General features: G+C 31.5%; 1 protein-coding gene across 2 annotated transcripts; it reads left to right on the forward strand.

Moving 5' to 3' along the window:
- The first annotated feature begins 2,264 nt into the window (after window positions 1-2,264).
- Window positions 2,265-8,177, forward strand: LOC108347662 (RPM1-interacting protein 4). 2 transcript variants are annotated; one of them, XM_017587054.2, is made up of 5 exons: window positions 2,265-2,398; window positions 2,543-2,600; window positions 6,371-6,883; window positions 7,283-7,471; window positions 7,781-8,177. In XM_017587054.2, the coding sequence occupies exons 2-5, from the start codon at window positions 2,595-2,597 to the stop codon at window positions 7,808-7,810; spliced, it is 738 nt and encodes a 245-aa protein (XP_017442543.1). In that variant the 5' UTR covers window positions 2,265-2,398; window positions 2,543-2,594; the 3' UTR covers window positions 7,811-8,177. The 2 variants fall into 2 exon arrangements, with proteins under 2 accessions (XP_017442543.1, XP_017442542.1); XM_017587053.2 differs by having other exon boundaries at window positions 2,381-2,600.
- Window positions 8,178-14,399: the final 6,222 nt, after the last annotated feature.

Genomic DNA, 14,399 nt, shown 5'->3' on the forward strand with positions numbered 1-14,399 from the left:
GATGGAAAATTTAAATTAAAGATGATTGGAAAAATACTTATTATTAATCTATTTTAAATATTTAAAGCTCTTTTCACACTGCTCTCACCAAGCGAATGGTTAATATTTCATGACTAAGTCAGTTAAAGAAGCCATTATATTTAAAAAGAAATTAACAAATTTCTTATATAGGTACTTATTAATGTCTTAATTTTAATAATATTATTAGAATGTTTCTATCGTAAAATGACTTGTACTTTATACGGATACGGTACTATCCCTCATATGGAAATGACATATCACAATAATTTAACTTGAGTCCAATTTAAAATCAATTTTACAGTTTAAACCGATCCATCAATATTCTAATTGAACTAAAGAATAATACAGATAAAAACACACTTTATCCTATAAGAAATTAATATATAATTAATGAAACATTTTTAAATAAAAAAGTGAAGCATCCCACGTTGTTTTGCATGTCATGCATTCTATTCATCAAAATAAACATTCACCACATAATAAACTTCGTAAATTTCGTTCCACGATAAAATTGACCACAAGAAAAAAGAAAAGTAGAGTAGAAAAATATGATATTTTAAAAGTGCAAGTTTCCATAGGAAAGGACAGAAGATATATTATTATAATTGATTGTTAATGATTTTAAAATTATGACATCCTTTGCATGACGTGATTTCACCTACTTGCCATGAATGCTCAACCACCAAAAAACAGTCACACTCAACCTTGCATAATCCAAGTCATACACAGCTCATACACTCACACACCCGAACAACTTTGTGTTTCAATTTAATATAAATTACTTCAATAATAACATAAAGTTTATTAGATATTTTTTTATAATTTATTACGCTTTTTTACCATGTTATTTATTCATATCATTATCATAGCAAAAAGATAAAATCATTATTACTCAAATCACTTACTTATTTGGTTTAAGAAGTTTAACATTGTAGTTTCTCAAAGCAGACTAATAAAGTTTAAGCAACTTCTCTGCCTGTGTTTATGGAAATAATAAGATAGGAAAAGAAAGAAATTCAATAGAAGATAGATAAAACGAAGAAAGAAAAGTGAGACTAATAAATAATTTTGTTTTATCTTTTTCATTTTCTTTAAAAATTATTTTAAAAAATCCTGTAGATTTATTGTCGTCTAAGTGTTAACATTGTAATTTGTTTAAGTGTTTTAAACAATTTTAAACAAAAATGTAATTAATAGAAAAACACGAGCTAATCATTTGGAAGGAGACGAAAAGATAGAAAAAACTGTCATACTAATTAAATTTATAATATATTATGATCAAGTCAAATATATCTTTGCATGATACACCACTAAAAAAGAAAAAAAATGCATTTATTTAAGAAATTATTATTTATTATTTGAAAAATAATTCTTACAACTTACTTTTGTAAAACATTTTTATATAATTAAATTTTTATTATATTTTTTATGATTTCTAAGGACTGTGATTATATTTATGCTTCTTTCCAAGTGTTTGATTAAAACATAGTACAATAAATACAATAATTTTGGAAAGTATTAATGGTCTTACTTAAACATCATATTTATAAACCTTTATACGAGTCTTTACTTTAATGACGATCTAATAATAATTTAATAATATTTTAATTTTTCTTACCATGTTAATCTTATAATTAATTTTAAGATATGTTTTCCTTTACAATTAACCGGTGGTTGGTTCCTTATATATTAGACTGATTGGTCTAATGTACAATTTATATTAATTTTATCTTATTCTATTCTCTGTTTTTTTTTCCTTTCTCTTCATTAGATTTTTTCTTATAATTATGTTTTTTTATAGTAAAATTTTCAAATATTTCTTACAATTGCAATTACAAAGCTTATGACATATTTGACCAAGTTTACATCTAAATTTCTCTATAAAAAAAATAGAAGAATACAACAAAATATACTTTTCATAATATAAACTATTATAAAAGTTTTCTCATAATTTTCAAATTTTTTATTTTAAGTTGTGTATACACTAATTTATGTTGTATGGTGAAGAGAATGCTTCTAGAAGTTTGTTGAACATAGAATTTATACACATATTAAAATTGCTAATTAAGGTTAATCTTGGCCAATTCATACACATGTGCTTGGTGGTTTATTATAAAATGATTTGGGAGAAGAGGTTTTGCACTATTCACTTTATATTTTAAAGCAATATGTCATATTGTGTATTAATCTATTAAGCATGAATTTGGAAGTAGTAGAAACAGGAACATAGACAGAGTAATTGCATATTTTACTTTGAAAAAATCTTAAAGCTGTGTACGACTTTGCGAGGCGTAAGAGATTTGAAACAGAGAAGAAAAACATTGAAATTACAGACAGGAAAATAATAGTCAAACATTACCGGTGGCGCCGGTCAACGGTTGATAAACCTCTCTCTCTCTAAAGCTCTCTCCTTCTCTCTCTTGCTGGGTCTTTGAATTCTGTGGAGGAGCTTCTTGGGTTCTCTCAATTTTTACCTCATCTGGGTCTGACCGAAAAGGCTGAATTTTTTTTTTGTTTTCAGGGAAAAATTTCTGCTTTCAATTTCTGGGTTTGCAAGCTTGGTTTAGAAAGAAATGGCAGTAAGTTTTTTTTTCTATTATATTTTCTTTTTCATTTTGGTATCGTTTGGTTGTGTGTCATGTGTGTGTGTGTGTGATTGCTATGAAAATTGTGGAGAAGGGTAAGGGAATCTCAGCTTGGTTTCAATTTCTTACAATATTATGGTGTGTATCATCCTGTGTTTTGTGAAGTTTTTCTTCTTCACTGTTTATCTCTTTTGTTCATCTTCTCAAGCTTTGATATGGTTGACCAAATTTAGGGGCTTGCTTTTTTTGGTCAACTCTTTCTCTCTCCACACACAAATCAGCCATTAGCAGCTTCATCTTTCTGCTTCTTGGAAGCATATGAAGCAATAAAGTCAGGATCTTATTGAGTGGAGTTTTTTTTTTTTTTTTTTCTTTTGTTTGTTTAGTTCGGTAGTTTCGTAAATCATGTTTCGTTAACAATTTGACAGAGTTGTGATTACTGAATGGAGGCTTGTTTCAGTTCTGACTTATTCTTTGTACGGCGTGGATCATGTAACTATACAGGGAAAGTTGCTGTTTGATGTGTTTGAGACTTGTTAGTATTGTTTTGGACGAATCTAAATATGACAAATTGAGGTTCTTTTGCGATGATTCCACGTTTAATTTATAGAAATAAAGCGTATGAATTGCAGTGTTCACTTTGGAATTTGTTGCATTGGATTTGTACTGTTTGTTTTTCTGACTTACAAGGGAATATGCACCTGGGTTTTGGTGTGTAAATGTTTACATCAGTAACTATTACGTACGAAATGCATATTTTTTCTGGAGATAAGATCTGCAATGTTAAATGGTATTGTATGTTGAGCAGTTAAGCGCAAAAAAGAGTTAAAATGTCAGTTCTATGCTTGCCATTGAGTTGAGGTTGGTTAAAGTGATTCTATAATAGTGGTTACTTCCTTCGGTAACCCTAATATTGTTCCTTGGTGTTATAGAAGGAGATGGAAGCACTGCATAGATATGAGTAAATGTTTAACTTTTAAAGTTTCACGTATTGTTAGAGAAGGGAATAAATGTGTTGATAGTCTTGCAAGCATGGAGGTGGATTTGAAGCAAGATTTCACATGGTATGAAAATATACCTATTTGTATTAGTCATGACTTTTTTAGGAACAAGTTTGGATTACTAGTTGTATAGATTTTTCTGATTCCATGGGTTTTGGTTTGGCTCTCCCACGCTTGTTTGTATTCTGTTTCTGTTTCTTTATACCCATCCTCAGCAAGCATATGATTGTTGAGGGATGAGGTGCTAACCTAGTTGGATGTCATTCCCTTATAGTGATGTTATCTTGTTGCCTTTTATGAAAAAAAAGGATGAGTATACTGCTGTTGCAAAACCAGTCCTAATTGTTATAATTGATTAATTAATTGTCACTGCCTAATTGCATTTTGGTTCTTAAATTTAGATTCGAGAGACCAGTTCCTCAAAGATCAACATGAACTCAATGTGGAGTTGGTCTACATGTTATGTTTAACAAGTGACATTTTTAATTTTATACATTTCAGGTGTTAAAAACCAAGGACAAGATACACAACAGCTTGTGTACAATATTTTTTCTTGATAGTTAAATGGTGCACAGAAATAGGATAATTTGATAGCTCTTACTAAAATATATCTGAACAATCTCGATTTTGGTGTGGTATGTTAAGGGGGGCCAAATACTGATTTTATGACTTTTTAAGGAATTAAAATAGTTGCGATTTTTATGGTGGAAGACCGTAAATTCCCTGCTAGAGTTTAGCAAAAAGAGTAGAAAACATTATTTTAAGATTTATTTGGAAAGAGAGAAATGAATTTCAGATATGGATTGACATTTATGAATGCCAGCTTTCCGTTTTCAGCTGTTCTATCATTTTCATGTTCCAAAGTCCTATGTAGCATACGCCTTAGGAGGTTATCAAGAAAGTTATTAGAAAGCATTCTGGAAACAAGGATGTTTATGAATAAGTTGTCTTTTGATATGTGATGACATTTCTTGAGAAGTAGGAACTTGTCTTTGACAATAGACAGAAGGGAATTCACCTTGTACAATTATATGACAAGCCATAATACATGTTTGTATAACTTGTGAGTCCATAAACGGATAAGTGATTACAGTGACAAGGTTTTGATGATTTATGAGGAATAAAGCAAATTGAACACAAGGGAGTTTATTTTATTTATCATCTCATTGTTTTAAAAACGTGTTTCTCATCACAAAGCATTTAGTTTTGGAGTTGCTTTTAATGTCTAGGTCAGATCAAGATTTTTCCATACATTTTGTACTAAAATGTAAAAGATTGGAAAATTGTGATAATCATGTATTGTAATTTGCAGTCAACAATGACTTATTTTGTGTACAGTAACAGTTACTAATTCAGATAAGTATGTAGATGTACCATGACTAGATAAGATTACTAACTTACAAAGAACTTTGGCAACAAAATTTTCTGATTGCCTCTGTATTTTTTCATTAAAAACACATCTGAAATCATGTTTGAGCCAAAATGGCCATACATGAAACCGATAATTACATAAACATTCCTTCATGGGCAGAGGAACAACTTTTGGCCTTAGCATTTGTTTATCTAGAGTGCTCACGAATTTACACTCTGTTTGGACAAGGAGAGAAAGAACTAATATGAAAAAAATAGAAGAAAAGAGATATCATGAGAAAAAAAAGTAGATTTTTAAGTTGTCTGGATTAAGAAAAAAAGATAAAGAAGAAAAGTTGTGTTCTTCCTTTGCTTGTTTGGTTGGATGGAAAAGTGAATAAGAAGTTTCTTTACAAATGATGACATTTATACCCTTTCTTTTTCATATTTCTAAAATAATATATAGTGTTATACAAAATTGTCATTTCATTTCATTTAATTAGGATGTGTAGATTGTTATTGTTGAAGATCTCACATCATTTAGAGATATGACAAAATTATAGTATATAAATGAACGCAAATATTACCTTATAAGTCAATTTTGTGAGATTAAGATATAGTTAAAGTTCATTTTCTAAAAGTTATCTTTCTCACATTATTTCTTTTCTTGGGCATGTGATGAGAAAAGTATGCACAAAACCCAGTGTTTTTTCATTGTTTGCTATGCTTTTTTCCTTACTAACCAAACCAGTGAAAAAAACTACATTGCTATTTCTCTCTTGGCTGCTTCTTTCCTGCTAATTTCTCAAGATCCAAAACAAGCTTTAGTGTATGCACTAATGCATTCTGTTAAGTAAATTATGTGAATGTCATAAGCTGGTCTTATTGGGAATGCCTGACCTTACACAGTATTTCTGGAGGAAGTGCAAACGGAACTTCTAAACTCAATTAGATTGTTCCTTTTATTTAAGTTGTGAGTGCTTGTGCTGTTACTTTGGTACCAGGTTGGAAGCTAGTGTCTGAGATTGAAGATTCTAGTTCGTGCTTTATATTATAGTTGGAGATAGCATATTTTGAAGTGTTATCCTTTTAATTTTGAGATTGAGTTTTCATTGAGATTTTATCCCTTTATTCCATCATACTGGAAGATTTGGTGTGATCTACACCAGCTTGCTAAAAGGGTAGCAGTTACCTGATGCGACTGATATCTTTGATAATCAATTCTGTGGCCTTACCTGACAGTAACAAAGTGTATCCTCTTTAGCATTGAAATAAAAGGAGCATTACTACGTTTTGGTTATTTGCTTTGCTAATGATTCTGATTCTTGATTATTAGTAGGGATAGGGTATTTTCTGGTGTTTATTTATTCAAACTTTGCTTGACAAGCTTTTCTCAATGTGACACTTTTGCAGCAACGTTCTCATGTACCCAAATTTGGCAATTGGGATAGTGGAGAGAATGTTCCTTATACAGCATATTTTGACAAGGCCAGGAAAGGCCGAACTGGTGCAAGAATAATAAATCCAAATGACCCTGAAGAAAATTCTGATTTAGGTCTTGACAATCCATCATCTGAGCAACTACCTCCATCCAAACCCAGAGTTAGTTCAGAGGATCCATCTGGAAAGGGATCACTTCCTTTGGAAGATGATCCTAAGCATTTCATCGACTCTCCAGCTCGTCATGACAATGTAAGCAATAGGACTAGCAGCAGAAGCCATGGAGTAACTTCTGCTGATAACCGTAGAAGACATTCTACTCAAAGTGTTGGGTCTGACCACAGCATTGACCGTTCTCCACTTCATCGCCAGGCCAGACCCCCTGGCAGAGACAGTCCCCAATGGGAACCAAAGAATTCATATGACAACATCCAGGGAACACCAGGGAGATCTCGGTTAAGACAGGCTAACCGGGGAGATGAAACAGTTAGTTTTCTTTTCTGCTTCCTTTGTTTTACCATGCATGGCTTGATAAAAAAGAAATAGAAATTTTGTACATGTAAAGTAGGCCAAAATAGTATTCATAAAAATTTGGTCTTTAACTAGATCTATTGGCATTATGTGATCAATGTATCAATGTAGTCAACCTCAGGGATTAGGATCTTTTATTGTTAAAAGGCAGCTCAATGTCTGAGGGTCCAAATTTTTTCAGTTAGTTTTTCTTTCTGTATTTGTGTCTGCAGAGAATCTGTTTCCCACAAACTCACCTAGTTGGATAAGGCCTTTGTTGTTGTTTCTTCTATAGTACCAAAATTTTGACCTTGTTGGTGAGATTTTCTTTTGGTGAAACACCATCTTTATGATTTTGACATTCTGACAATGCAGCCAGATAAAGGTGCAGCTGTTCCTAAGTTTGGTGACTGGGATGTGAACAACCCAGCCACAGCAGATGGTTTTACACACATTTTCAACAAAGTGAGGGAGGAGAGACAGGGAGGGCCGGCACAAGTTCCGGGCACGCCTAACGATAGACCACAACATAGCAAGGGCCAATTCACTGATGACAAAGTCCAGGTATGACTTACAGTGAGATATTAGAGATTTGTTTGAACGAGCTTCTCCATAAGTACTTCTTGGTGAGAAAAATAAGAAGAAAAAATGAAATGATCTCTTTCACAAGTTAAAATTAGTTTATGTACATGTTAGAAGTAAAAATGTATAAGAATCCGTATGAGAGAGTTTCTACATATAAAAAAAAGATGATTTTAACTTTAGTTCTTATTGTTCTGTTTTAGAAGTATTTATTCCAAACAAACCTTAGATGTGTTACTTTTGAGTTTCCACATACTAATGCTTATCTTCTGACATTTCTTGCTTCTTCAGTGTTGCTGCTTTGCCTGGGGCAAAAAATGATTTCTTGGACTTGAAGTGTGAATGATATTGTGGACAGCAATGATGTTAAAGATACTTTTGTGAATGGTCATGAGGTGTGTGTAGTTCTTGTACATATCCAAGGCTCTATCTCCGGAAGAAGACATCAATGAAGTAAATTTATTGCAGCTACTTTGTGCCATTTCATTTTCTTTTTGTTTCTTTCTAATATTCAACAAGATTGTGTTACTCTTATGCAACTCTCTGCTCTCTGCATGCAAGATTGTGATTTTTCTTTGTTTTTGCTCTTATTGAGCCTTCTGTTGTGCCACTGTTATGCTTTACAATTCAAATTAACTGTATGTACCTGAGATATAGGAGATTGGTTATATAATTCTTTTCCATTGAATTGATGGGTTGTGACTTGAGTTCTATTGTGTATATGTTAGGAGTTATTACAAATTCAATAACGTATGCTCTATTTTTTGAATTATAATATATAGTGATAACTCATTAATTCTTTTTAAATTTTAAAAAATGCAAATGTTTGTTTTCGCTTGTTTACATAACAACATTCATTTTTCTAGGTTGGACAATACTTTGAATTTCTTAAGAATTTATTGTATAATCTGAGAATGATGGTATAATTTGAAGTGTCTTTTTAGAAAGTTTGACTTAAAATTATAAAAACCATACTTGATTCTAAATGCATAATCTAGAAGTGACTGTCTTGTGAATTTTTGTATTTTGGAAGTCAAAATTTACGAATTGCAAAATAGAAGTTAAAAATGACTTAAAAAAATGTTATGGATCGTGTTAATCTTTGACTTTTAAATTGTACATTTCAAAAGTATATTTTTCACTCTCAAATTACCCATTCCATAATTTTGCTCAAATAGTGAGATAAAATCTGATAATTGTTTAAGTCTCATCCGATATTTATTAAAAACGGGTCAGGTTGAATTGTCAATTAAAAACGATTTGAACTTTATAATCTGGTCTAGCTGATTGTGGAACTACCAAGCTGTCGGGTTATCTATTTTTGTTTTTTGTCATCAAAAGTTTAACATCACATGAATATGAGTGATGCTCCCTCCATCACTCCATCTTCTCCCTTCACCTTTCTATTTTTCTTTTTAAATTCTAAATTTATCCTTTTTACTTTTTATTTTTTACTTTTACCAATTTTACTTTTTATTCTTTAAAACCCTAATCTCAATCCCCTCTCACTTTCACTTTCCCTCTCACTCTCAACAGCAAGTCCCCACCCACATTATCACTTTCTCTCTTTCTCTTAATTTTCACTCCCGTTAACACAAAATTTGATAGAAAAAAACAAATTTTGCATGGTACAAATGTAAAACATTTATAACTTCTGATGAGTTTTGAAGTATCATGATTCTATAATATAATCTGTTAAAAAATTCTTCCACACTTCCTTGTCTTTAAATAACCAAACTTGAAAATTTATGCTTTAAATTATATTTGTGCTTACAATGGTGCAATGAAAGAGAAGTATGTTTGTTGAGTACAAAATAAAAAGTGAATAAAAGAAAAAATAGTTAGTTCAGTTTATCTTTTTTCTCTTTTTGTCAAATTTTGTGTTAACCGAAGTGAAAATTAAGAGAAAGAGAGAAAGTGAAAGTGACAGTGGGAGATGGGGGCTTGCTGCTGAGAGTGAAAGGAAAAGTGAAAGTGAGAGGAGATTGGGATTAGGGTTTTAAAAAATAAAAAGTAAAATTGGTAAAAGTAAAATGTAAAAAGGGTAAATTTAGAATTTAAAAAAAATTGGGAAGGTGTAAGGAGAAGATGGGGTGGTGGAGGGAGCATCACTCCATTATAGGTTGAAATTTTTTATTTGTTACATGAAAATAAGATAACGCCAAACTACCAGGCTTATTCCAGATTAAAAAGGGTTGAAATAGGTTGTTATTTGGTCTTCTAGATCTTGACCTTAGTTGAGATGTATTAAACCTTGATCGAATTGTCAGGCTATGTTAATACTGTTCAAGTAAGTGTGTGACTCCCTATGACTTCGAGTTGACTAACGGGATGACCACGAGGCTTGATCCTTTTTACCATCCCTAGTTAAAACCTACCTCTCAACACCACCTCCACCTCTTTATGTGAGCTCTTCATACTAGTCTTAGCAAAAATCAACCATATAGTAAGCCTATTCCATTGCCATATAATAAAATAAGGGTAGCATGGATATTTTATATTTTGTAAGCCTATTCCATTGCCGTACAATAAAATAAGGGTAATATGGATATTTTATATTTTGTTGGGGTGCATATGAAAGTTAGGGGGTGTAAATGGAAACAACGCTAGGTTCAAATTACACAATTCAACCCCATCCAAAGAATGAAAAATCTGACCGTATTAAGCCAATTTCAGCCTTAAATATTTTCCTTTTAAAAATTGAATAATTGTTTTAGATGGGCTAAGCCCATACTTTGTCAAGGAAAACATCGGCCTGAAACGAAATTTTTGCATCTCTACTATCACTGTTCAATATCTATAAAAGAATAACGCCAAACTTTTTAGTAGAAATAAAAAGGGATGGAAGGATATAAAGAAATATAATATTCAGAAAAATATATTACTTGAAATCATATATATATATATATATATATATATATATATATATATATATATATTAAATTCAAACATAAAATATTTTGTTCAGATAGAAATAAAATATTTTCAAAGATTCCATATTTAGATAGAAACAATATTTACTTACTAAAGTGAAATTCGACTTTGAAAAGATGAGACTCAGAATTAGAAACATAGATGGAAAATAAGAAAAACTAAGAGAAAAAAGATTGCATTCATATGAGGGAGAAAAAGAAAATTATAAAAAGCATGTAACTCTCTTTTGTTTATCATGTTGAACCTATTCCTTTTATTTTTCACTTAAAATAATTTATAAAGTAATGTTTTAACTCTATTTTATTTATGATGATCCTAATCCTTCATTTTCAACTTAAAATAATTTTAAAATTTGTTAAAATCATAATACTTTCGTTCGTATAGTTTTCATTTCGAAGAGTATATTAATATTCTAATAAAATTAGGTCGGTTACCTACCCAACGCTTACTGCAATATTTAATCCAATTCTTCTTTAACTTAATAAAATGACACTTTCGAATGATAGTATCAATTAAAAATACAATTCGGATCATGCCTAATTAAATTTATTGGGAAACAACGGTATCTATTTTTTTTAACGCAAAATAAATACTACGTGGAAATAGAAAAAAAAACGACACTATGTGAAAAACGCTTTTAGGAAAAATCACGAGACCTTGTCCAATAGAAGGATCTCCATTATAAAAATAAAATTATAAGGTGTTTCTTCAATATCCGAGAATCTATATGAATTTCACTTTTTCGGATGGTATACAAAAAAACTTTCTGTAGAACTTTCATCCTTTTTCATTTGTGAGTGTGTGATCTCTTCACCATGTTATTTTCTTTGTTTTCTTCTTCTCGTGGTGACTTTCTCTCTTTCTTGGTGGGTGTTCCTTCTTCACTTACTTATTTTTCTTGTGGCTGCATTGGGTTTAAATCCTTGTTTTTCTCACAACCATGGTGGCTCTTTCTTCTCTTGGGTGTGTTTTTATGCTACATGGTTTGATTTCATTTTATACCCAAAAGGAGAACAAAAATCCAAGACATGAAGTTGGTGATTTGGTGTAGTTTACGGAACCTTTTAGCTAAAAGGGAGATATTGATCTACAAAATCAGCATGACAAGACTCATTTAAAGTTTATTTAACAAGACTCCTCCACCATCTTCAAATGGACCTTCTTACTCTTCGTCTCGTCTTTGCATCCTAACTTAATTGGGAGGTACCACATGTGATGGAATACGCTCTGAGGAGATGACTGAATAGACTAGTTCAAACAATATTTGAAGCTCCTCGAGGCGTTCTCCATTGACGAACGCAGCAGAAATGGACTAGAACTCGAGATTAAGGGAGAATTAACAAAACCTAAGTGTGATAACCTTCACGAGAATCCTAGGCGCTAATGAAAGAGTGAAACCGAAAGTGAACGAACCTAAAAGACAAAGAAAACCCTAATGGATTGATTAATCGGTGTAAAATGAAGATTGAACGGTTGAAAATGGTTTTTAATCGGTGGAAAGTGAATCTAATCGATGAGAAAGAGGTTTAATCGATGAAAAATGAAGAAAAGATTAAATGAAGGAGGAAACCCTACTAGAGGGTTCGTGGTGCAATGATGGAAGGGTGAAATGGTGTGAATGATCGAAGAGCAGATAAGGTTTAAGAGGAAATAAGATTGAGTGAAATGTAAACCTGATTTCGAGATTTCGAAGGAAGAAATGGGCTTACGAAATGTGAAACCGCGAGAGAAAATAAAATGTGGTTCAACGAATAAGGAAACGTCTCGCAAAAATGCGTGGATGAAGTGTTGACGAAGCCAAAAGATGAAGATGGCTGCTGATGAAGTAAGGCTTCATGGAGGAGAGATGATTTATATGGAAGCACAATGAGAAAATGGAGAAATGAAAGTGAAGGAGTGTGCTTGGAGGTGGCTAGAGGATACTTTTTAGGATTCTTTATCCTGACTTTCAAGGAGGAATTATTTTTGATTTCAGAAATTCAATTTCTCATTCATTTCAAAAGTTTCAAGGAGGAATTATTTTTGATTTCAGAAATTCAATTTCTCATTCATTTCAAAAGTGTCAAATACAATGGAGGAGTTGGGTATTATAATAACTGATGAATCATTATTTTGTCATATTCACTTAGCTTTTCGCACCCAATTTAATTAGTGAATTGTGCTTAATTGTCTAATATTTCATTAGTTTTGCTATTTAGGCTTAATTTGACCAGTAATTCTTATTTTAATTAATTTGAGCTTAATTATTTCCATTATTATTTTCAGGGCAAATTTTGGAATCCTATTTTGAGACAACAAGGGTGCTATCAGGTCATTTGTTATTTTCCCCATCAACAATTGTTTTTAATTTCATTTATAATTTTGTTTCTTTTAATTTTTGGACCAGATTTGAATATTGGACCAATTTTAGGTTTTAAGCTCATTTTTGGGCAGTTTTGGAAGAAGCGCAAAAGTGGAGGCTGACTTAGCAACCTAGGGTTTAGTGCCCAACAACCCTTCATTCCCACTCTCTCATTCTACTATTCCATTGGGCAAAAACGCAGAACAACTCCTCCTTTGAGGTTTCTTTGTACTTTTCGTTTTGCAATTTAATTTGAAGTTCGTTTTGATTTCCAATTCTGTTTTCTGTTCTTGTTTCATTTTCGTTTTCTAGCTTTTACGTTTTGCAGCATTATTTATGTTTTCTATTGTTGACTTTGCATTTCATTTTCAATTTCATTTACGGGTTCATTTGCGTTTTCTAGGTTCATTTGCGTTTTCTGGGTTCATTTGCATTTTATGGGTTTATTTTACTACTAGGTTTTCATTTCTGAGCGTTTTTCTCTGTTTCGTATCCATACCTTGTTTATCACTGAATTTTATGATTCGCTTTTGTGTTTTCATTTTGTATTTAATGGAAGCTTCAATTCTAATGGCTTGGTGTAAGAAAATATATGCCAGTTGCTTTTACCAGGAGGAGATTGGTAACTTATAAAAACACTTTCTTTTTAAATCTTTCTGGAAAATTGAGATGAACTTTAAATGTGCACAACACAATTATGAATAATAAAATATTAAAGAGATAGAGAAAGGAAAAGAAACACAATCTTTTTATCCTAGTTCGGCCTCAATGCCTACATCCAGTTTCCTTCCAAGCAACCTTAGATTGAAGGTTATTTCACTATAATGATTTGAGTTTTACACCGAAGGTTTTACAGAGAAATCTCTCAAAATGTAAACACCTCTCCTACTCAACAATCAAATATAGAGTGATAAAACCTGCATAAAGAACCACACGTCTTTACTGCAACACCCTTTGAGAACCCCTCTCAAAGTCAAGAACCCCTTGTTCTTCTTCCTGTCACGCACGAATAGGGCAACACAATCCAAGATTGCAAAATCCCATTTATGATAAATGTAAAAACACCTCAGTAGTGCATAGAATGATCAGCCAATACGTTCAAGTTTTTCCCTCAAGAGTCCTTCAAGTTTCTTCCAATTCTTTGAGTCTTGATTCTTGGAGCAATTCTGTATACCTGCAAAATCTTTCTAAAACTCTTTGATGTCAGATATGAAAGTTTAGAATTATCAAAAAGTCATTTGTGTAGTGTGTAATGCTTCAATATATATAGTTTTCTCAAAACAAACGCATTTTAATCGATTATGTAAGTAATGTAATTGGTTACATTGTTTATAGTTGTAACAGAAATACAATCAAAACAGCTCTAATTGAATATGCATTTAATATAATCGATTGCTAATAAACGCCAGTCAAACTATTTGAAAATATGACCGTTATTTCTGTTATGACTTAGCTTGAAAACAATATTCAAAGAATAACAAACTTAATTGATTACATAAACAATGTAATCGATTAAGCTATACACTTAAACAAATGTTGAAAACTTTTTCACTTCAAAAGTCATCACAACACATATCAAAAAGATGTTTTCAAATACATGAGTTTTAATCGATTTTACACTTAATGTAATTGATT

Source organism: Vigna angularis, chromosome 9 (genome assembly GCF_016808095.1).
Source record: "Vigna angularis cultivar LongXiaoDou No.4 chromosome 9, ASM1680809v1, whole genome shotgun sequence".
Classification (NCBI taxonomy): domain Eukaryota; kingdom Viridiplantae; phylum Streptophyta; class Magnoliopsida; order Fabales; family Fabaceae; genus Vigna; species Vigna angularis.

Bases quoted from the DNA above. Each gene is read 5' to 3' on its own strand.
- LOC108347662 (XM_017587054.2), top strand. The intron at 6,884-7,282 runs GTTAGTTTTCTT...CTGACAATGCAG, and splicing joins CTAACCGGGGAGATGAAACA to CCAGATAAAGGTGCAGCTGT. The intron at 7,472-7,780 runs GTATGACTTACA...TTGCTTCTTCAG, and splicing joins TCACTGATGACAAAGTCCAG to TGTTGCTGCTTTGCCTGGGG.